The 22,780-nt window shown below is 40.9% G+C and overlaps 1 protein-coding gene across 1 annotated transcript in view; it reads left to right on the top strand.

Moving 5' to 3' along the window:
* The window catches only part of TMEM131L (transmembrane 131 like), a 79,283-nt gene that overhangs the window by 16,722 nt on the left and 39,781 nt on the right, over positions 1–22,780 (top strand). The window contains 4 exon segments of the mRNA XM_050338007.1: positions 18,175–18,246; positions 19,168–19,291; positions 20,355–20,471; positions 22,415–22,525. Of these exon segments, the coding sequence (XP_050193964.1) occupies positions 18,175–18,246; positions 19,168–19,291; positions 20,355–20,471; positions 22,415–22,525 (424 nt within the window).

The raw sequence follows: 22,780 nt of genomic DNA, 5'->3' as shown, positions 1-22,780 counted from the left end.
AATTTTAAACATGGAAATTTCTCAATCAAAAGCAATCACCGTGAAGAAGCTTTTTTGCTCAGAATTCTAAGGAAAAGAAGAGAGAAGGAAAAATACTTCCAGGAGGATGGTGAGAAGTAGCCCTCTCTTCTTGTTTTTGCTGAAGTTCCCACGTTCTGATGAGATGCTGCTTCAGATTATGTCTGTTTTAAGATACTGTTGTGGTATCCAGTGAGCTGTAGTTAGTGGTTTACCATCTCGCCCACCTGCATACCAGAACATTCTTGATGGCAAAATCAAGAAATTCGAAATGCAAAATAGTCTTTAGTTACTGCCTGATAAAAACCAGCTTCTACTTCAAAACTTTGTGAAGACACGTGAAGAAGCTGTAAGGACTCGGAAGTAAAAATGAGAAAGTTAGGATGGTGTATCATGTTCTGGTTCCTGGTTATTTTCTTTGAGAGACTGAAGCATAATTCTGTTGTTACAAATCTCTCCACCTTTCAAAAAAAAAAAGTTAACTTTGTATTAAATAGGCGGTCTCAGCTTTACAAAGTAGATAGAGGTAAAAAACCAGGTTTTAATCTGTTTATCTTGGTTTCTGTTACTATCTGCCTTGTTGGTAGCACATTTCTATTTATCTCCTGAGGGAAATTTCCCAACTTTTTTTAATTGTGTGAATGCTGATACCTGATCTAATGGAAAGTGAATAATATCTCTGTTTACTCTTCTTTGTTGTACTTTGTGACCCCTGAATGCTGCCATGTTCTTACAGCCCTGTTTTCCCTCCTGAATTACTAGAGGGCTTCTCCTAGTCACCTGTGGTGGGTATATGCTTTAAAAGCTTTTGTGGATCCCAGGAGAGGATCCAAAAGGAAGCTGTCATACACACACTCAGATTTCTAGAAGCTCTAGGGCTTGGCTTTGAGTCACTGCAAGTGCTGTAATTGTCTCCTGCACACTTTTTTCAGAGTTGACAGTGGCTGTCAAGCAGTGAATCCAAATGTTAATACATAACATCTTTTTAAGGTTATTGGTGTACTGAGATCTGACCTTTCCTGTGAAGCTGCTTCAATTATTTCTGAAATTTCTGGTCATTAAAATCAAATCGAAAAAGCCACCTGGCATCCTACTTCCTGCTGGTACTCTTCCTGATGAGCACTTCCATAGAGTTCCTCAGTGGGCAGCATGTGGGTATGGAGGCATCAAGCAACTCTTCAGTCCTTCACCTGTAGATATTTGTTTCTTTTCAATGAGGTCAGAAACAGGTTCAGCAGCCATGTATCAGACCAAAATTCAGCCATGTGAATACATGTGTATGCACTTTAATGCCATCTCGCGCCATTTGTTGGAGCAGTGTGTTGTGCTACCACTGAGAGTACATTTGGAACAAAGAGGGACTTAGAGGACTTCTCTGACTCTGAGCCAGCAGTTTCAGTATGATGTGTTTAGCACCGGAGAGAGGAAAAACAGATGCATGCTTATTTTTGTAGTATTTGTGAGGAGGGTCCTTTGTAGGGTTTCCAAGGTCTTGACATTCCTGTGTATTGTGCTGCCTTTTAACTCCGTGGCTGTAGTGCACATGGATGAGAGGTGCAGCCTCCACAAGCAATTGAAAACGCACGTGCGCTGGATTTTTTAGGCTCTCGGACTTCCTCGCTGCTTGTCGGAGTGCCAAAGTGCACGGTGTTCTCAAGGCTTTTCTGGGTGAGAATATGTAAAAACTTCTCTATTATAGGCTGGCTGTTTCATAAACAGGTGTGGTCTGTGGGGACATTTCCCTCATTTAAAACCCATCATCTTCACATGCACTGTAGTGTTAGCTGTTGTCATTGCACAACAGAGCTGAAGTCCTGGGAGAGTTGTAGGATAAAAGCAAGAGTAGTTGAATTGTACTGAATTATCTGACAATACAGTAGTTTTATTTTCTTGGAGGATAAATTGCAGTGGTTCTTTAATAAAAAAGTTGGTTACATTTGGTAAAAAATAAAAACTAATGTTAAAGTTTAAAGTAATTCCACTTTCTTGACTGCTGCTAGTGAGGCACTGCTTAGAGTATGAAGATGTACATTGCATGAAATTTTAGAGTTGTAGATGTCATTCTGAAAGATTTGGTTGCCTTTGCAGTAGTTAATGCAGAAATTACTGTGTGAAGTTGTTTACTCTCTACTTGAAAAGTAGGGACAGTCTATGAAGGATTCCTGGAAGTGTTCAAAACTGAAATGTAAAAGGTTTGTCTTTTCACCTTAGGACTCTTACCAAAGTTATTGGCAAATGACTGTCATCGTGCACAGAGCTGGACACTCTCGGTTTTGGTGCAGTCTGGGCATCAAGCACCAGATTCTGGCTGAAGTAATGCCATACGTGCCATAGCAGGTTGGCTCCTGCATCACACAGTAGTACCTGCAAATCTTGAGCATTTTGGAGTAGAGATGCTGGCACTATTAACGAGTGCTGCCCAGTGCAGTGGTTACACTGGTGCCTTGATATTAAATCTCTGGGTGGAGGGGCAGTGGTGTTTTGCTGCTGGATGTGGCAGGAGGAGAGGTAGTTTTCTTTCCCCTCATAAGGTGCCCACTGTCTGGCTGGGTGCCCAGCAGTGTTTGTCTCACAACAGACTACACTGCAAAGCTTGCACTGAGTGCTGTTTTTTCCCCTTTTCATTGGGCCCTTGTCCCAGCCAGACCCTGAGGGGCTGTGCATCTGAGGAGAGAGGGGCGGCAAGGTAGTGGCCAAGTGGGAAAACTACTAATATTACTGAGGCTGTGAAGACTATTTTGCAGTATTGTAGATATCCCATATGCTTGCAGTACCATCATGGCCTTTGTACATTGCCCATCTGCTGTTTGAAATCAGGTGAATGTGGTGTGTATGGCAGTGGTCATATTGCACCAGTCATGATAAAAAAATGTGTTTCAAAGCCACAGAAGAGCTGTGACTACAGCAACCAGGCAAGGTTCACCTACAGCGTGACCTGGAGCTGGCCCTGGAGTGGTGATAGGCAGGGTCCATTCCCACTGTCAGTATTTGGTCTCTTTTGTGGGGGCAACTGAGTGGTAGTGGAGGAGCAATTTCAGGACAGTGCTTTAGATGCTGGAAGGAAGAGTGGTCGTCTTTAGCTCCTTGTGCAGTGAGAAAGAGGTTTCACCAGAGGGATGGTCAAGGAGTTTAATTTAGTTGCTCTGAATTGCCCTAGTGAGCAGCCTGTTTTTCCCAGTCCTTCATAGGGAGGGGGGATGACAGGTTTCTAATTGCAGAGTCCAGGGTGAAGGAATGCTCATGTCCCCCCAAACTGTCCTGTCTCCGCTGCTTCCCATGGTGTTTATAGCTTCCCCTTGCTCTAGGGGCAAGGTGGCAGGTGAACCTGTGGCTGGCAGCCTTTTCAAATTCCCAGCGTTCCTGATCTTCCTGGCCTGCCCTCTTTGTTCAGGTTTTCCTGTAAGTTCAGAGACTTGAGACACCCAGCCTCAGTTTTTATTGTTCTGAGGCAGAAGCTGTGGCTGCGTCTTTGGTACCTCAGGACTTTCTGCTACAGAAGCAAAGGGTGTACTCTGCAACCACAAGACCTTTCTCCAGCAGCTGCTGTTTAACAGCTTGTGCCTGCTTTGGTGCACAGGGCTCTTCTCTGTAGACTCATGCTTCTTACTAAAGATCAGAGTAGCGTGTTGTATAAGGCAAAACCCAACTGAAACGGGATGCCGCCATTCACACGTGGTTACCTGGCTGGGGGGAGAGAGGCTGTGCAGCCAGAGAGTTGCACATCATGCTGGCGAGACGTCTTGCCTCATGTGGTGCAGGAAGCTGCTTGAATGTGATGCTGAACCTGTCTGGGCTAAAATTTGTCAGCAGGGGAAGGACGGGGTGTAATTGCAAGAGAGGCAAGGGTGGTCAAAATGTATGGTAACAAGTGAAAAAATTAAAGGTGGTGAAGAGATTTAAAAACAAAGCAAAAGAAAAGGGTCCCTAATGAAACTACAAAATGAACAAAGCTACTGGCAGGTAGGGAGCAAATGACAGCTTGCTCATTTCAAGTGATTGGCCAAACTGATAAGGGACAACAGCAGATTTCAGTCTAACCATGGAAGATACACAATAGAAAAAGAGAAGTGAAATGAGAGAAAGGAGGGAGTGACTGATTCGTGACTGCTTGCGCCTTGGGTAACCACCACCTCCATTCACATCAGATGGTTTTAAGGGTCTATGCAAAACAGTGTCAAGAGAATCAAGTCTCCCCACTATGGCTGTCAGACATGTGCTGCACACTCATTTGGTGTCAGCTATTATGCAGGGTACTGAGCAGTCATCAAGTCAGACCTCACTAGTAGGTCACCTCTTAGATTTTGCCTACATAATATATTTTGGTGGAATTACATTGTCCTGTCGATTGCAGTTGTGGGTTGGCATTTTAAAATTAAGGTGTCTGCACATCAGTAAACATAAAAACAGTAAGGATTTGAACACAGAGATGATGAATATGCTAACCATATAGAAGCATAAATTGTGTAATTCATGTTTTCACTTTTTTTAATAAGACTGGAAGAATAAGAACCACTGTGCTACCCTTGGGAAGCATGTAATATTGTAGAATAAGTTTTGCAGTCCCTTACTGCTTTGTGGATGTAACATGTCTGCTCAGTTTTTGTGCCTGCCTGCTGCTGCTGTGTGCCATGTGCGTCTCTGCTTTGTGTCTAAATCTTGATTCCTGGCAACTGGAGAAGGGTAGGGAGTTGAAGGGCCTGTACTTGACCGACTCCTTGACCCGTGCTTTACGTGCTTTGTTGCTATTAACTGCCTTTCTTCAATAGCTATTGTCTGATTTCTGTCTTGGTGTGTTCTGTCTTTTATTCGAGGTCTTTGCTGCAAGCCTGCTGCCTACAACTCTCGAGGTGCCTGCTGCCTGCTTAGGTATTTCTGTGGCCTGTTGCTGACCCAGTTTCTGCAGCGTTTAAACTGCCCTTTTGAAAAGGGGACATTTCTGGCCATTGTGAGCATTCTCAGTGTTGCTGGGATAATGTGGCTGATCCCGCAGATGCGGGTAGTCGCTTTAAAACAAACACGCACCTCTCTCCTGGTCCCCATGCTTTCAGTCTTGCTTGGATTTTTTTTTCTTTTCTCTCCTTATAAATAAAACAATTATTCATGCTTTCTGGTCATTGAAGCAGTGGGCTGTGTTTTGGTGGATGGTTTGTTCCTGGTACAATTACTGAAACGTTTGCTGTGCAGGGAAGGCAGGGCAGTGCCCAGCCATACAGAGTGTACACTTCCAAATTTTGAGATAGGAACCTTTGCTTTTGTTCCTAAACTAAGGGAGCTTGTTTGGGACTTGGAGAACTGCAGGTTGCCCCATGTCTTCTGTGGTTTTGTTGTGAGGCCTGGTTTAGAGGTTAGGTTGTTCCGGGTGCATGTGCTAGACTGGGGACGATGACACTTGATTTGAACGCTCACACATTCTGTATTTCCTCTCTACCCACTGAAATCTTGCAAGCTGTGGAAAGGTATGATGAGATGTCAAAAATGTGACCTGGTGGTAGCTGCAAATCCATTTGTTACCTACTTGATGATCTCAGAGGTCCTTTCCAACCCATCTAATTCTATGATTCTGTGATTCTACTGCTGGCTATGGTTTGGGGCAGCCCCTCAAGCTTCTTTATTCCCTCTTTTTGCCATACTCCTGCCAAAAGCCACATCTTCCATTTTGACGCGATTGAAGATCTACCTTACAAAGCCTCATTGCTCCTTTTTAAGTGTAAAATATTGCTGTGGAGTGACAGCCTGTTCAGAGGCTGGATGCACTCGCCAAGCTTTTTGTCGTGCTCTTAGGTCAGATGTGCTTGTCTGTCACTATATCCAAGTGTGCCCTAAGAAGGGACAAAGTGTTTTGTGTTGGTCCTGCTTCTCAGCCCACCCCAGCTGCCCCTCTACCCATAAGGAGCCCTGCTGGCTTCAGTGGGACTTTGTGCAGGTTCCTGTGCAGGACAGTGATGTTACTTTGCTTACGTTGCAGAGGAAGAAGAGTTGAGAGATGTATGGCCAGGATCAGTTTTGGGCTGTGGAGAGAGCTTTGGCCTCTGAAGGAGCTTTTCCTCTCATGGGCAGCTTGAGAAACCCCAAGGGGAGCATGCAGAAGCAAAGTGCACCCTTTCTTGCAGTGGAAGCAGATGTCTGGTTTGAGGCTTGTCAAGAAACTAAAAATAGCATTACTGATTCTTTGCCTTTGGTTTCACAGGTGAAAATTTCAACTTGGTGAACTCTGATTACCTTAGCTATGAAATAAAGGAGGCAATGCAAGAATATAGGGAAGGTAGAGTCTTAATATTGTACTTGATTGCAAGTACTTTTTTGAACTCATATAAAATAATCACAAGCTGACTTCCTGCTGGTTTTTTTTCAGCTAATTTTCCTGCTCTTCCTTTTCCCACCAGCTATCCTGCTGAAGGAAGCAAACATTAACTTGTGGGCTCTAGGTGCTCCTTGCTGGAATTCAGAGCCATAACACACCTGAGGTTTCTTTGGTGGTAGACATTTTGTTAATAAACCTGCGAAACAGGATGTCTTTCATATGGCTCTGCACTGTATAATAGCAGAATGTTGCAGCATTTTGTATGTCAGAAGAAACTGGCTGAGAACATATGCTGTGCATTGGCTTCAGCAGATCCCAGATGTTTTGTAAGGACCTGGTAATTTCTGTGATAAGCGTAACTACTAATCCTACTAATGCCAAATTTTTTGTATTTTTACCAGTTTGAATTTTCTGGTATGAATTTTTTTGTATCTGTTTCTTTTAGCAACATAATCTAGTGAATTATAAATATACAGCAGTACTTAGGAGTGGGTCAGAAATATACTTTGAGTGTGCTTGCTTTTATTAATAGCAGTAAGTCACGGAGCTGTCTTTCCATTTTGCACACCAGAATCCAGAGCGCCAAGTGACACAAGACAGGCGAGCTCAGCAAGCTGTTCTTTTCAAAAGGGGCAGCTGGGGGAATTTTGAAGGCTGTCTGCGTGGTGCCCTGTCACCATGGCGGTTTGCTGACTTTGGGAGAAAAAGTGGAAAAGATCCGATGCTGTGGAGGATTCTCCCTTTCTTTTTCTTCCTGCAGGAGGAGATCTACTTTGAAGTATAACTGGAGTTTTGTATGGGGAGCTGGGAATAAAAGCTCTTGGTTTGAGAGTAGGTTTATATGACTGTTGAAGCATATAGATGAGGGTGAAAATGCACAGTGCTGTCAGTTAATATAATGTGAGTGAACAATAAAAGTAGCCTGCAATTTTTTTATTGTTGTTTTTAAGAGGTTCTTCATAAGAAAATGTTTCTATATTTTATGTCCTGTCTAAAAAAAATATCCCACACATCACATAGGTAAAATGACATCGATCCAGTAGGTTACAGCACCAGAACAAAAAGCTTTGTCAAGTGACACCAAAACATTTGGAGGGGGACTAAAGAGGTTATAATACATCCCAGCTGGGAGAGGTGGAAAACAAGAACAAGAGAGTGATGCTCCTGTAAGATGGAGGTGTTGATCTGGGGTCAGAGCTACATTTTCAGTGTTGCTATTTGGCTAGTTACATATCTTTAACTTTTCATCCTTTAGATTTGGTAGTGGCCAGTGCGGTATGGGGGAGCAACTTCTGTTTCCCTGCTGTATGTACCACAGCTGTCTAAGCGAAGCTTCATCCTGGCAGCACCATGCTTAAAACACCTTTAAGAAAAGTTTAGCCTTGCTTTATCTCCTTATATTTTTATTTGACATCGTAATTTCACATTCATATAGTACAGACTGTGGAAGTGCTTTTCAGGGACATGAAAAATCAGGTATTTTGTAGGAAGCTGTTATGTAGTTTAAATTTGTTGTAGTTTGGACATGCCTCACAAAGTCTTGTATGAAGTTTCATTTTCTAGAGGAGATAATTAAGTTTTTAATAAATTTGGCAATCAATAGTGGCAATAGTTTTTCTCCTTGTAAACTGAAACGTAGCAGTGAGAAAGCTGGTCTTGGTGTGTTACTCAAGCAAATGTTTGGTAAAGGAATTTTGTAAGTGGTACATGGTTTTAAGTTTTTGAGGTGGACTTCCCCAGATGGACTGTCTTATCAGCTTGTAAAATAAATTACTGCCCAATGCATTGAAACTATATGTGGTAGTGTTTGCTTTTTTGCATTTGTGACATTGGAGGCTGTCTGTTAAAGTGCTGTGGAAATAGCTTGCTCGGTTTTCCATACTGAGCTCATATTGGTTGCTTGTTTTCATAGACTGGCTTAAACAAGGCATGGTATTGGATCCTCATGGGTAAATTACTATTCATAAAGGTTGATGCTCAAAGATTATACTTCGTTTTTAAAAATTTGGGCTGAAATTCACGAAACAGAAAAAAATGCAAAGTCCAGACTGATGTTTTCCACTGTTGCATCAGATGTACTTTTTGTAGCTGGTATCAGGTACACATTCCAGACTGTCTACACCAAAGGAAATAAATTTAAAGTAGAAGTTATTACTTTTTAAAGTACTAGGTCTGAGTTTTCTTATATTTGCTTAGCTTTCTTTTTACTTAGTGTTCTTCTTAGTTTTCCTGGGTGGTAGTGGTGGTGGGGAGGAGTGAGGAAGGATAGTGAGTTTTTTTAGTACTTAATGGGTTCAGTGTAAAGGTTTCCTCTGGGCTGTTAAGATCTACAAAGCAAATACGTGCCTTCACTGCCCTACAGGCCTTTACTCTTTCATTATAAAAAGAAACTAAAAGGCTTGGATTAATGTAGAAACAGAAAAAGGCAGCTCCCGTAGGAAGATTATCTCTCTTAATTGCTGTAGGAAGATTATCACTCTTAATTATTAAGCAGGTCAAGCCTATCAGTGACCACAGAGCTGTTTCATGCATTTTGCTGAACTGCTCTAACTTGAAATGCTTTCTGTCAAGACAGAAATTTTTGACTGTGGCTGGTAGGAGAAAAAGGAAATGGTTGGGTGCAATGATATTTGACAAGAATGTAACTTCCTATAGCCGTGAGCATTGCAGCCCCACAGTGCTTCCTGTCAGTGCCTCCCTCTTTTCTCAAGGCAGGAGCCAGATTTCCCCAGCCAGAGAAGAACCAGTCTCCCTGTCATGTGCAAGTGAAATGCTTGAAGGAGGGTTGCTGCTGACTTGACAGAAGTTGGCCCTTCACTCTTCATCATGGGGAGAGTTTTTGAGTAAAATTGGGTGTGCTTGATGAAATTAATTTTTATTTTAACTGGTAAAAACAGAATTGCAGTTGCTGCTTTAAAAAGGTGAAGTCTGTTTTCACTTGGCTGTCTTCCTTCCATACTGCTAATTGTCCTGTAGACATGCTGCAGGAACAGCAAATACAGTCATTGTTACTTTTAGGAGAATTAATTTAGTTGAGGCAGGAGTGATAGATTTGGTATTTGTTTCTTCTGAAATATCTACCTCTTCCTTTGTTCAATTCCTAATTATGTTAGTACAGGACTATGCTTAAAAACTGCTCTTGCCACTAAGATTTTCTGTTGTCATTTTGCCATTGCAAGGACAGAAATAAGGACTTAGCCACCTAGTAAGTAAAAATAATTGTGTTCATGTTAGGTAGAAGGCAGGTGGTTTTGTGTCCTATCTTCTGACTTTTTTTAGATTCTTTTATACTGCCTCTTTCACAGGGCCGTGCTATGAATTTTGAACTGCTTTCAATAAAAGGCTTTGAAAACTGTGGGTAGGGAATGGTGATTTAAATTTCATGGTATTTCAGCATAAGGCTTGCAGTTAGTGCTTTGTTTTCAGCCAGAGAAGGCAGCATGCTGACACCATGGAAGCCTTTTCTCTGGATACTTCTGCTTGTACTCTTCCTCTAGGATTCACGTTTTCAAAGTGTCTGAAAAAGGTTGTGAGCAGCACATCTCACTTGAAAATGTTTCGTTTTCAGTTTAGAGACTGTGGGCCAGAGTTAGGCTAGACAGTGTGACTATTCAGAGATGTGGAGTCTCATAGCTTCTCTTGAAGGGGTTTTGAGTTGTGGGAGTTGAGCAGTGTTCTTCAGAAAGCGGCCGTTTATTTGCATGTGTTAAATAGGCCAGGGCGCTTCAGGTTTGAGTGCCTTTCTTAATGCTAGTTAATTGAGTAAGATAGGCAACAATTAACGTCGCAGCAGTTATTTGTGATCTTAGTGGCAGTTTTTGAAGAACAAACTTGTGTTTTGCAGGTAGTTTAAATGTTCTTGGGGTTTTTTTTTTTTTTTTGGAGGGTTTGGCATCTACAGAATAAGTAAATTACTGAGAAAAGTGAATTTGGCTATAAAGTTCTGAGGTTTAGAAAGGAAAAGAAGTAGCATGGGCTGCCTTTGGGATTTGGGTTTTTATTTTGCATACTCATAGGTTAGAAGCATTCTTTAAAAAGATGTGAAATGCAGTATTTTCTCATAACGCCATAGGTCCAGGACCTGGTAATTAAATATAAAATGTCAAGAATACCAAGACTCCTGATGGAGCCAAAACTGTGTGTTTATATTAGGCAAGTGGCTCTTTTAATTTGTCTTGGGAAGAACTTAAAAAAAAAAGTGTAAACTGTACTGTTTCTGAAATTTCAAATTTAACAGAAGATTGCTGACTTCTTAAAAAAATACAAATTGTAAAGAAGAGATAAACTGTAAAAAGAGAAATGTGAGCTAAAGACTTTACTGTAAGTACTTAGAGTTCACCTACGGAACGTTGCAGAATGCAAAGGCAATTGTTGGGTTACATGGAGCCAAAAGTAAAAGGAAGGGAGATGTTCTGCTTGCCATGATATTTGGTATTTGCTGGCAGTGGTAGTGGTGCTTCAGAGGAAAATATGTTTGGTGTGCATTTTGAACTAACAGGCCCTGTAGACTCATCCAAAACAAATAACTTAGTTACTGTCTGTCCAAGATGCCCACAATATACATGGTCCCCTCGACCATCCCTAGAGAGTGTTGGTTATTGCTGGAAATTTGTGACTCTAAAGAATTTCGAAAGAAGAGGTTTCAGAAAACAATTCCAAATGAACTCAAGTCATTGTGAATTAGTGTCCTAATTTACTACAGATTGCAGTTATTTCAGAATTTGAGGACTTATTTATGGGAGGGAATAATTCTGTTCTGCTGTTAAACATGCTTTACTGTGCTGCTCATGCTACTAAAACACAAACCACAGGCGCAGCTGGAGAAGAAAGCCTTTTCTTTTCACCAAGATGCTTGCTGTAGCACTTTATGCCTCACTGCTCATCATCTCCACTAGGTTTCTGCACAAGCCTTAATCTCATTTTTATTGTGGTCTGCATTTAACTGCTTTGGACATTTTTCAGGGAGACTGGGTGTGAGGGTAGGGAGAAAAATCAGGTTTTTTAATTTGTGTCTTTCCATTTACATCCCATTGAGAAACGTAAGATTTAAAGGTTGTACTGTGAGATATTGTAAGGTTGATGATTACAATTTTGTTGTTATTTTGTAGTAAATAAAACTGAAGCACTGCTGCCTTAGGTTCTGTGAATTCTGCCAATGGTTTGTGTAAACATTATTGCAGAATTTGGTAGGAAAAGGGAGTAGAGGCAGAGAGAAGGTTGCCTGGGAAGACAACGGCAGGCAGTGGAAACACCAGGGCTAGAGTAATGGAGCAGAGGGGGTTGCTTGAGTCTCTGGAGGAGAGCAATGCACGAGGGGCCAAGTTGAAGTAACAGAGAATGGTTTGTGCTTCGCACATTGAGCTATGCTTACCTACCTCTTTATTTCACTACCTTCAGACATAAACTGAGTAAGCTCATTGAAACTTCTGTGAGCAGGCCTTGGCTATATGCTGCTTCAGAAGTTTAAAAAAGAAAAACATTCCTAGACCTGTCTTCCTCCTTAAATTGTGACTTTGGCCGTAAATCATGGGATTTGCTTTTAGAGAGGCTGTCATATCCATTTCACTGTTGGGGTAGTTTGTTGTTGTTTGTGTTTTGTTTTGTTCCTGCAGTGGTGTTTTTTTGTTTGTTTGTTTTTGTTGGTTGTGTGGTTGTTTTTTGTGGTTTTTTTTTTGGTGTGTGGTTTTGTTTGGTTTGGGTTTTTTTTGTTTTGTTTTTAAATTTTGTTTTGTTTTAGTTTGGGGGTTTTTTTGGTGATTTGGTTTAGCTCCCCTTTCCTATTTTCCTGTAGCCCTTGCTATTTAATGGGTAACACTGTTTTGACCTTTCCTGCTTTCCACAGTCTAGGGTTCAGTCCCTGATGTACATAGTAGTAGTTCAGAGGAAATACAGATGACCATCCTTCTTCCAGAATCATAGAGTGGTTTGGGTTGGAAGGGACCTCAGTCTAATTCCAACTCCCCTGCCATGGACAGGGACACCTTCCACTAGACCAGATTGCTCAGAGCCTCCATCCAGCCTGGCCATGAGCACTTCCAGGGTTGGGGCATCCACAGCTTCTGTGGGCAACCTGTTCCAGTGCCTCACCACCCTCACAGTAAAGAATTTCTTTCAGAAGCAGCACAGCTCTCTGGTAAAGCATGTAAGAGAATTCCTCACAATGGGTTGCGAATCCCAAGCATTCAGAAGCAGTGAGTCAGTCCTCCCCCTCTTCCCTAAACAATGCGGTTCTAAAAATAAGGATGCTTTTCACCTTCTAGTTTCTCAGTGTTTGAAATCCGTGTCAGTGTTCTTTTGCCTGCTGGTCATTCTTTTTCTTTAAAAAATAAAAAAATCTAGCAAGACTGAGTGGTTCATGCATTTTCACGGGTGTGTATGGGGCTTAGGAGAAGTCCTGCAAGTCTCTGGAGCTGAGGTGGTGAGCATGACTGTACTTCTCCAAGTGCCAGAGCCCTACAGGGACACACCATGTATAGCTTGCCCATGAGCTCGGTAGGGTTGTTGCAAGCTGGTTTCTGAGGACTCTTTCTGCCTCTAGGAAGGAAGGTAAATTTCGATATAAAAAAGATCACAATTTAAAACTATTAATTTTCTGGTTTTGGCAGAGTTGCCTTGATGGTAAACTGAAGTTTTAATTTTGTATTTCCAAACAATTTCATAATCTCTTTCAAAGGTGCTGTGTGTCTTTTAGGAGCTGCAGTTTAACCTTCCTAAAACTGCTTAGTGCTTTTACTGCCTTTGGTGAAGGGAAGGTTGATAGAAGAGCATGTGATAAACATAGCCTTGCATCAGTTCTGCAGAAGACTGGTTCAGCTGCTTTTTCTATTTTATGTCAATTTCCTCTTAATTATGTGTTTTGATTTGTCAAAATAATTTCTTTTAATCAGCTGTAATCAGAATGATTAAAATTATTTGGGTTTGGTCGTTTCCATATGTGTTCCGTTCTGCTTTTTCTTTATCAGGTGTAGTCTAGAGGAATGAATCTAAGTTAGTCTTTAAATGAGGGGTTTTAAGTTTCCTGTTCTGTTCAGTTTACATTAAAAAATTGTGCTTTCCTGTACAGTACACGCACACTTTTGTATCTCAAAACCTCATCTTGTGGGTTCATTAACATTGCTGCGCTGGTGGTATGAAGTGCCAAAATGCTCAGCATAAGTCACATTTTACTTTTTTATCAGTAGACTGAAAAATAAAACAGGACTACCTAAAGAGATTCACTCAAAAAGGACTTCTTTTATGTTTAAGAATCCAGTCCTTTTTGCCTGCTGCTTCCAAGAAAACCCTGCAGCCATAAAGCAAAAGACTTGACAATGAAATGCCTTCCCCCAGCTTACTATTTCATCATCTGCTGTGAACAAAGGGTACAAAAAGGAAGGAAGAAGAGAGAGCACCAAGTAGCAATTATGATTATTCTCAACTACAGATGTTACTATATGAATCATCGGATAATATGCATGCTAAGATAATATAAAGTAATCAATTAAAGTGAAAAAATAAAGATACAAGGAAGACTTAAAGGAGCTAATAGAAGAAAAAGGAACATTTGTATCAGTTTCCTTCGAGGAAATGTCCTTATCTCCTGGTCAGATGCAGCTTATTCTGCAGATTGAGTGGTTTATGTGTAAAATTAGGTGAATCAACTCAGTTTTAAAATTTCATTAAAAAAAAAAAAAAGGCAAAACAAGAAAATGCCAATGCAAACCCCAGAAATTTATTCAGAATAGATTTGATCTTTTGTTTGGATTTTTAGGAGAAATATTTGTCTTGTGATTCTGGCCAGTAAAGTATGAATAAATCTGCTATGAAGGATGACCTATTTCTGTTGAACTTCAGGGAAAATGAAAGGGTTTTGCTTATTTCAAGTAAATGTTTGTAATATGCATTGCATAAAAATTTTAGAGTTTGGGACTGTAAATGAATATGTAAAATCATACTGACCTGGTTGCTTACCTATTTTTACTTAATACGTCAAAGACTAACAACTGAAAGAAGCAAGGGCAAAACGGTTTCAGTGGTATAGTTCACAGCGCTCTCAGCATCCCTGCATTAGCATCCCCTTTTGTTAGTTCCCACATCAACAGGACACCAAAATGTTCTTTCCTGCAGCAGGAAACGTTGTAAAAGTCTGGAACCTCTCCATGTTCTGAGGTGCCCTTTTCCCTACAGATAAGTACCTCTGAGGCTTCTCAGTGGAGGGAATGTGATGGCTTCACGTTTTACAGCTGGTGTACCTTTTAAAGAAGAAGAACAAAACCCCCTGAAGTTGCTACCCAGAATTATATGTTTCTCTGCTTCCACAGGTGGTTGAGGGTGCTTGCATTCCTGCATCTTGCTTTTCTCCCCTGGTGTCACCCCTCTTCCTTATCTCACCTTCCCCTCCAGCCCCATGTTTTTCTACTCCACATCCACTTTTCTCCCCATCAGGTGTTCCTGGTGCTGGGGGTTTTGTGCACTCTCAGGATTCGTCCCTCTCTGCTGGGTGTTTTCTGTGAATTGGGGTGATGAGCTGGAGCTGCAGGTTTCATGGGCTCACCCTCTCCTTCTCTACCAGAACCTGCTCCCAAACCTTCCTGGTGCTCTCGGTGACCATGTGATGCTTTCTCTCACAGTTCAATGTTTCAGTTGTTCCTACTCTTTTTTTTTTCCTGGAAATGGATGGGTCAGATTTTTAAATACATTGTGTGGATGGAGATGAGGAAGGGCATTGAATTGTTGGACTGGCAAGTGATAACAGCACTGGTTAAATGAGATTTTTTATATAAAGGGCTATTAGCACTGAGTATTCAAAGTAATTGCCAAGATTTTCCTTCCCCTCTTCTATTTCTTTCTCCTGTTTCCCTCCAGTTCACTTGTGCTTTAAAACGTTCTCTGAAACACTGGAATTGAACTGCTCTATCAAAATCTGTCATTCAGAAGATGTTGTTCAACTGGTCTGCCATAAAAAAAGATACCATGGGCTATGGAGTGCAGCTTTGAGAAGTGGCATGCTTAATGAGAATGTTAGCTGATTTTAAAAGCAATGAAAGAGTAGTTGGAAACCAGTTTCTTTCTGCTATGAAGAAGTCTGTTTCTCCACATTTGTTGTTTCCAGACTTCCATTCTTAAGCAGATATTTGTGTCATTCCCATGTTACATTCCCTGTAACATTCTCATGAAATGATCTGTATACATTTCTGGGCGTGTCATCTGTAGCCAAAAGAGCAGTTTCTGGCATAATTTGGGGTGAATCTGTTGGTGAGATGAGGTCCTTAAAAAAAGAAATAATTTCTTTGTTAAAAACTGACTTCCAAATTTAAATGTCTTAATAAGTTGCCTTAGTTTATTTCCATGTCAGGTCCCCCACAGAGAACTGAATGTGCCGAATTGTGTTTGGAGCGCAGGGATGCGGAATGATGTTCTGCCAGCTTCCAGCTGCCTTTACTTGCAGATACTTGCAGTAACACACTGGAGAAGTGCACTTCTGATGTAGATGGGCCTACCTCTTTCTCTCTATAGTGGTTGCTTTCAAAATGCATCCTAGTTGTTCAGGTGTGATGAGCAGAGTGTTCTCCTGCCCGTTTCCACTATTCCACTATTCCAACCCGTCATCTTCTCCCTTGAGGGAAAAAACCCCAACACAAAACAGTGTAGATCTCTTTCCACTAGTCCTGCTGCTGAAGAAACTCAGCTCTCAAGTTATGTTTTGGCAGTGCTTTGGGGCCGCCATTAAGTGGTGCAGATGTCCTAGAGCTGGACAGTGGCTGGGTGATGGGCACAGTGCCATAGGAATGTGACTGTTCTGCTTTTGGGGCCAGACTGGGGCTTGAAGCAATTCGGCAGCTTTTGTGGGGTGCAGAGCAGAAGCTGGAAGTCTTGTAACCACGGGACCATTCCTGGGCAAGCAGTGTGCTGGGATGCTCCGAAGTTACCTCCGTGATCAGGAGCCAGCTCAGAGCCTGCAGAGTTTGTTAGCTGAGGCTTAGCTTCAGCCATTTCAGGTCGAGGCTGCCTTCTCCAGAAGAGTTGGATGGCAACCTTGAGATCCTCCTGCTGCTGCTCTCACAGGCTTTTGCCATTTTCTGACTCGTATAGGATTGGCTGACCAATAACACAGTGCATTTTTGAGACCTAGTGCTGTAGCATGGCCATGTTCACCCAAACCAAATGAAATGCAGTCTCCTACATCCACAGCTGGATTTGCACCCAGTTGGTGCATTTGGTACCTGTTGCAGAGAGCGAGGGTTGAGAGGAAAAGAGTTGATGCTGCTAGAGCTCTCCAAAAGGAAGGTTAATAAGCCTTGGAGAGCCTCTGCCAATTACATGAATTGGCAAAGAGAACCACTCAGCTTCTTGCTGTTCTCAGCAAGGATTTTTCTGGTGAGAATAAGTGTTTTAGCAGAGTCTGTAAGGTGCTAGAAAATTAAGTGTGTGGGGGGGTTCAAGGTCATGCTGTAGTGCATAAATTGCTGGCTTAACTTTTATTCTGCTATATGTGTGTGTGCATATATGAAAATTGTCTGAGGACCTTTAAGAACTGTGCCTTCCCCAAATGTCTGTGGCTTTTACTATAGCAGTAATTTTAATTTGTGTGTGTTTACAATGGTACTCAGACTTTCCTTCTGGGTATGTCCCTGAGGCTGATTTTTGGAAGGGGAAGGAGCTGCTGGTTACTGCGGTGTTTCTAGGAACGGAACAAGAGCTGACTGCGGCAGAGACAAGGTGGTTGGAAGGAGACTCTCAGTAGCAGAGCTCCCCAGGAACGCTACCTGGATATATTGCATTCCTCCTGCTACAGCAGCAAGGGAATTTTCTCTTGTATGAATCTGTGTTTTCACAGAAGTTGTGGGCTTTCACACTAACATATATTAAAGGTGTAAGGTTACAGAACTACATTTTAAAATTTGGAACCAATTAACTGTACTACCAGGCATTATGCAAAGCAGCAGGATAACTAGTGAGACCACAGTCCATCTCTCCCTTCTCAGACTCATCCTTACTAGGACGCTTATTAGCATCATCCAGTAAAGATGAAACTTGTTCTGGCTAAGCAACATGCAGACTGCTTCTGGGGAAGTTTTTGACATTGTAGCACTGGGTCTGTAGATGTAATGAACAAGTGCAGTTTGGTTTTTTTTTTTACCACTGTGGTTGTTGGGACTTGCAGAGGACATGTTTTAATTGAGAAAACAGTGAAGATGTCCTGGGATTTCTGTATTATAGGGTATCCACTAATGTTGAAATAAGCTAAAAATGTGCTAGAACTGATAGGAACTTTATTGTGAATTTTCCTAGGGCAAGGAAAGATGATGGCATATGTGTTTCACAGTATTTCGTACTCTTTTTTTGCATAGATGAAATGAGTTGGGTTTTGCATTAAAGCCACAGCTACACAAGCATTTCTTTTGATGTCAGCCTTTGCCTAAGCTGCTGTTTACTCCTCTACCTCTGCATCTCTGTGGTGTGCACGTACCAGTGCTTGTGCAGATGTTGAATTAGCAAGACTGGGGATCTGCTCCATGCTGATGTAGTTTTCATTCCCCAGGACTCTTTTTAGTTGTTTTCCCTTCATAGCTCGCTGCACAGCCCCATAAACAGGTGTACCAGCATGACTAGGGAGGTATGTGCAAAGAAGGGGGTTTGTCCAAGCCAGCACTACCTCTATAATGGGATACTTCTCAAACTGCACTTTGATTAGCATGCACTTTCCTTTATTAAAAGACCAGTCTCACAGCAGTGAGAGGAATGGATGAAAAGTTTTGGAAATAGTGTGTTCAGAATATAAAGAGTTAAGAGCCTGTACTGTATATTCCTTTCCTGCAAAGTGTAGCATTATGCCCACTAAATATTAATTATGGATTCTTTTCCCTTCTTTTCAGCTTCTCAGCAAAGATGCCTCCAAATGGGAAGGCCTTACATTTTCACCCATCAGTTCTGCATTTTGGAATGCAGTGAGTATCTTACATTATTGTTATTTTGGTTAATAATGAAGTGTGGAGGAACAGCTATACTGAGCTCCATTTGGGTAAAGAACATTAGCTGAGGTCATGCATCCTCTGCCAAAAAGAGTAGTAAGTAATTGCCATGGAGTTGGAACTGCTTTTCTTGCCTTGCACTGCTTTGCAAGTTAAAATCAACATAGCTCTAAGAAGGAGGGAAAGGTATTAGGGAACTGTAATGCATTCTGGGTACATTTCAGGGGAATCTGCATGGATGTGACATCATTGCTTTATGCTGGTTGTTAAGTTTTTGAAAGACTGCCTTCCTAGTGGAGGGAGAACTTGTTTTCTTTACTTCTAAAAATAAAATCCAGAAAGTCCCAGGCAATCCAGAATGGTAGAATACATCAGATTTTTTTCTTAGGCCACTTTGAAGAAAACTTAAAAAAATTATTCTTAAGTGGTAATCAGCTTTTGGTCTGTTGGTAATCAAAAAGAAATGCGGTCCCCATGTGAGTTAAAGGAATGTTTCAGAGGATGCACTGGAGGAATGTCTGAGATACTGGGTTTTAGGATGTACTAGCTAAAGCAAAAACCTTAAGAGAATCATTGCTGTAGCTGACAAAACAAGACTTAGTTATATAAACCTTTTTATTCAAAACTTTGTGCTTTGTAAGGGTTATTTTTTCCTTAAACTCCCAGTGACTCCAGTGAGTTCTGGCGAAGTGCACCTCTCATGTCCCAGTGTTACATATTTGCCTTTGTATACTAAGGGCAAAATTTCTTTGTCATGTTTCCAAACATTAGTTACAACTAGGTAATTGTTGCAGATGAACATGGTTTAGAGTGGTTTGTGTTTATTGCTTTTTTCATAAATTACCTGTGCTTATAATGTGAATAATTTATTTATCTTTTTTTTTCCCCCTACTTTAGGTTACTGGGGTTACCCAGAGCTAAAATGCTGCATGCCTACAATCCTAGTAGAGATAGAGATGTTGTAGTCAATTCAGTGTTTACAGCTACTAGACAGTTTCATGTGTCTCCTGCTCATAGCCGGGTGAGTGTTGATGTACTTTTGGAAACTATGTGGTGGCCAAGTGCCAAGCCTTCGTGCTTCCTTTGGCACAAGCTCTTCATTCTGTGTTTTCTCTTCGTGCTTTTTTGTAGGACCTCCAACTCTTTCTCTGTTTTGCTAGTGGTTTTTTTTGCTCACTTCTACTTAGACTGGTATGGGAGGAGACATCCAAAACCTACAGTAGGAAATGTGTTTGACAGTAACAGAGGAAGAGAAGAATTTTTCAGTGTTAGAGAGGCTGCTTAAATCTCGTTCTGTTCTGAGCAGCATTATGCAGTGATCCACAGGCATGTGGCTGTTTTACAGCCTTGAATTTTCAGTCTTTTGAACGGTCTTGCATATTCCTCAGGAAAACCTACAGTGAAATGTTTTATGCATTTCATATGGCCATTATGACCATAATTGCCTTTATAATCTAAGACCATTATTTTAGCTGATTTTTCTAAACAACGTCTAACAAAAAAATGCATGTTAAAAATGAATTGTTGTGAATCTGGTTTGATAAAGCCCAGATTTTATCCTCTGCTGATGTGCAGAGGGGTTTTATTATGTTTTTGTCTGATTTGTGCTTATACTGCAGCTGAATGGGTATTACTGTGCAGACATAAATGTCATTGTTCTTCCAGTTAGACTATCTGGTTACTGATGGTGTTGCCTAAAATCAGCTTTGACTGACTTGACTGTGTATCACAGGGGGATTGGCTCACTTTGTAATAGCCACCTATATGTGGGGAAGTGTTTTTGTGCATGCAGAGGCTGTCAGTGATGCATGGTTAACAACTTACACAAAAAGAAGCCTTCACCAATGAGGCCCGGGCTAGCTGAGGAACTCCTACCATTATTTGGCACGCTGCTGTGTGGTCTCAGTTCTTCTCTGTAGTAAGAGTTGAGAGTTGTGGACAGATGAAACTTCTCAGTGCTGAGGTTCTGCTAGTGGGATCTACAGAGAGGGGTGTGTGTGGAAATATCCACTGCGCCGTGTGACTGAGTGGTGGGGGTGTGATCACTGGCGTCAAGCAAGCAAGTTTCTTTGTGATCTCTGCAGGTGATTCCAGCGATGGGAAAGGTGTCTTTCAGAGTATTATTCCTGCCAACAGAAGAAGGCAGTATTGAAAGCTCATTATTTATAAATACCTCATCTCATGGAGTACTTTCATGTCAGGTAACCACTCTTGTTTTTAGCTCCAGTTTTGGATTTACTTGTGTTTTATAAAGTGATTTTCATATTTTTAGAGACTGACAAAATTTGTTGAATTCCTGATACAAATCGGGTGGGGTAATGCCAACAATACATCTGTTTTACCAGATCATGCTAGTCTCCTGGTCACGTACATGGATATGGTTAAAATTACTACTGTTAGTGAGGCTACTTGTGGTAGTAAAACCAAGTGTATGTGTGTACCTACAAGATCATTGTCTAGTTGGTTTCATATGCTACTGCAGTCTAGACTGCACTGTGCTGGAATGCATTTGTTATGAAAAGCCCATTAGAAAATATTTTAGGTGCTTTTCAGCCACTCTGCAGGATTTTGTGTAAACACATTAGGGATGTAGCACAGGCTGAGAGGTTTAGGCCCTTGAAACATGAAAGTCGAAGTAATGGTTGTGCAAAGCTAATTTTCTAATTAACTAGTGAACTCCAGCAGGTCTTTGGCTTTTTAAAATTTTTATGAGGGATGTTATATACTCCGAATTCTTGGCTTTTATTAATTTGTTAAAGAAAAATTTGAACTCTGAATTCAGTGATTGATAAAACAAGATGAGCTTTAATCAGTCATTTAGCTATTTCATTCTCATGCTTTGATACTGTGCTGGAAAACAAAGCTCCTTAAAATGGAGCTTAGGTAAGTTCAATTGAAATACATGTTTTTTAATACAAACATTACATTTATCTAGTATTTATTAGGGGTAATGCCACATTTGACATGAAAATTTCATTAAGGATGAGGGAAAAGTGCATTATAGAGTGATTGACCTTTTCTTTTTGACATCCCTCCTCTCCTTGTGCTCACTCCTGACCCCTTCATTTATTGCTTGGTCAGCTCAATCACGGCCTTTTCAGCAGGTTTAGGGAAGCAGTTGTCAGTGCCACCTAAAAATCAGTTTGTTTCCTGTTGGGCTGAGGCAAAAATTAGTAGCAGATTGGTTTTCATGGACATTTTCACCAGTGACATGAAACTGAGGAAGTAACTGGCCATGATTTCAACTTACATTAGGTTTAAGAGTTTCAAAATCAGGCAAACTCAAGTGTTTGATGCACAATTACGGTGCTCTTGGGAGCCCCAAAGTCTTGGAACATGATGTCTCTAATGCATTTATACAAGAGTATGTACAGAAGAATCACCCAAATGGAGATGAGTTACCATTATAGTAAAATGTACTTTGTATATACCTCCATTAAAAAAAAAAAGCCGTATTCCTTCTCTCTGGTATTTTCTATCTGTAGTCAGAGATCTTCAGTGAACATAGAATGCATTTTATTATCCTCTTAATTAAAAAGATGTGGGGGTTTTGTATGAAAAAATAATAAATCTTTGCATACAAGTGAAAAACCACAAGTAATTGTTCTTAACTTCTAATGATTCCCCCATCCTTGATGTCTCCTGGCTCCACCCCTCCTCCCCCTCCAGTTATTGTGCAATTCACATGAACTAGTCTTGGTGCAGCAAAATATGAATGCAGTAAAATTTACCATGCAACTTAAAGAAAACTGGTTTTTAAAGAAGACTTTAAAAACAAAAATGATCAGAAATTATTTTACTCAGTTTTTAAGGCAGATGGTGATATATGTATTGTAATTGCCTGAAGAGTAGCAGGAGAATTTAGGTACTTTCTTTTTGGGATAACCTGATGCTCTGCTGGTGGATGCTTTGTTTTGTCTTTGTAATAGTGCCTGAATGAGTGAAGATTCTAAAGTGCTATTTATCTGTATGGTTACTTTCTGCATTGGAACTTTATGTCTATAAATTGTCTTTTGAAAGAATCTAATGTGAAAAACTGATCTATTTCTTGGGAAGATTATTATTATTAGCAAAACAGTTTTGTAAGTTACTGCTGTAACTGAAATACTAGATATTGATATAATTAACTTTTTTTTAACACCAGGTTTTTGGAACAGGAACTCTGATGTCTTCTCCAGAAGAACCTAAAGTGCAGCTAGCAAATGCCTACTTACTGCTTCCACACATTCAGAACGTCCAGACATCACACACACTGGTAGAGTATATATTTTGAGTGGAGATGAAGGCTAAGTCTGCTTAACCACAGGAGATTTTTGACCCCAGATTGTTGGGATGCAAGGAACATTAATAAAAAATCTGAGTACCAGTGACTGCAAGAGAGAAGTTGGTTACTGTGATCAGCTGCTTTTATGAGACAGTCTTTGGCATTTAAACTACTTCCACTTGTTCTTGTTCATGCTCCTGTGGTGGGCTGTTCCCTAAGTAGTGCTGATGAAACTAGCTCAATGGG

The sequence above is a fragment of the Myiozetetes cayanensis genome, unplaced genomic scaffold (genome assembly GCF_022539395.1).
Source record: "Myiozetetes cayanensis isolate MyiCay16 unplaced genomic scaffold, myiCay2020 scf7, whole genome shotgun sequence".
NCBI classification, from domain to species: Eukaryota; Metazoa; Chordata; class Aves; order Passeriformes; family Tyrannidae; genus Myiozetetes; species Myiozetetes cayanensis.
The sequence above is the reverse complement of the archived record's forward strand: the minus strand, read 5'-3'. Positions and strand labels throughout refer to the sequence as shown.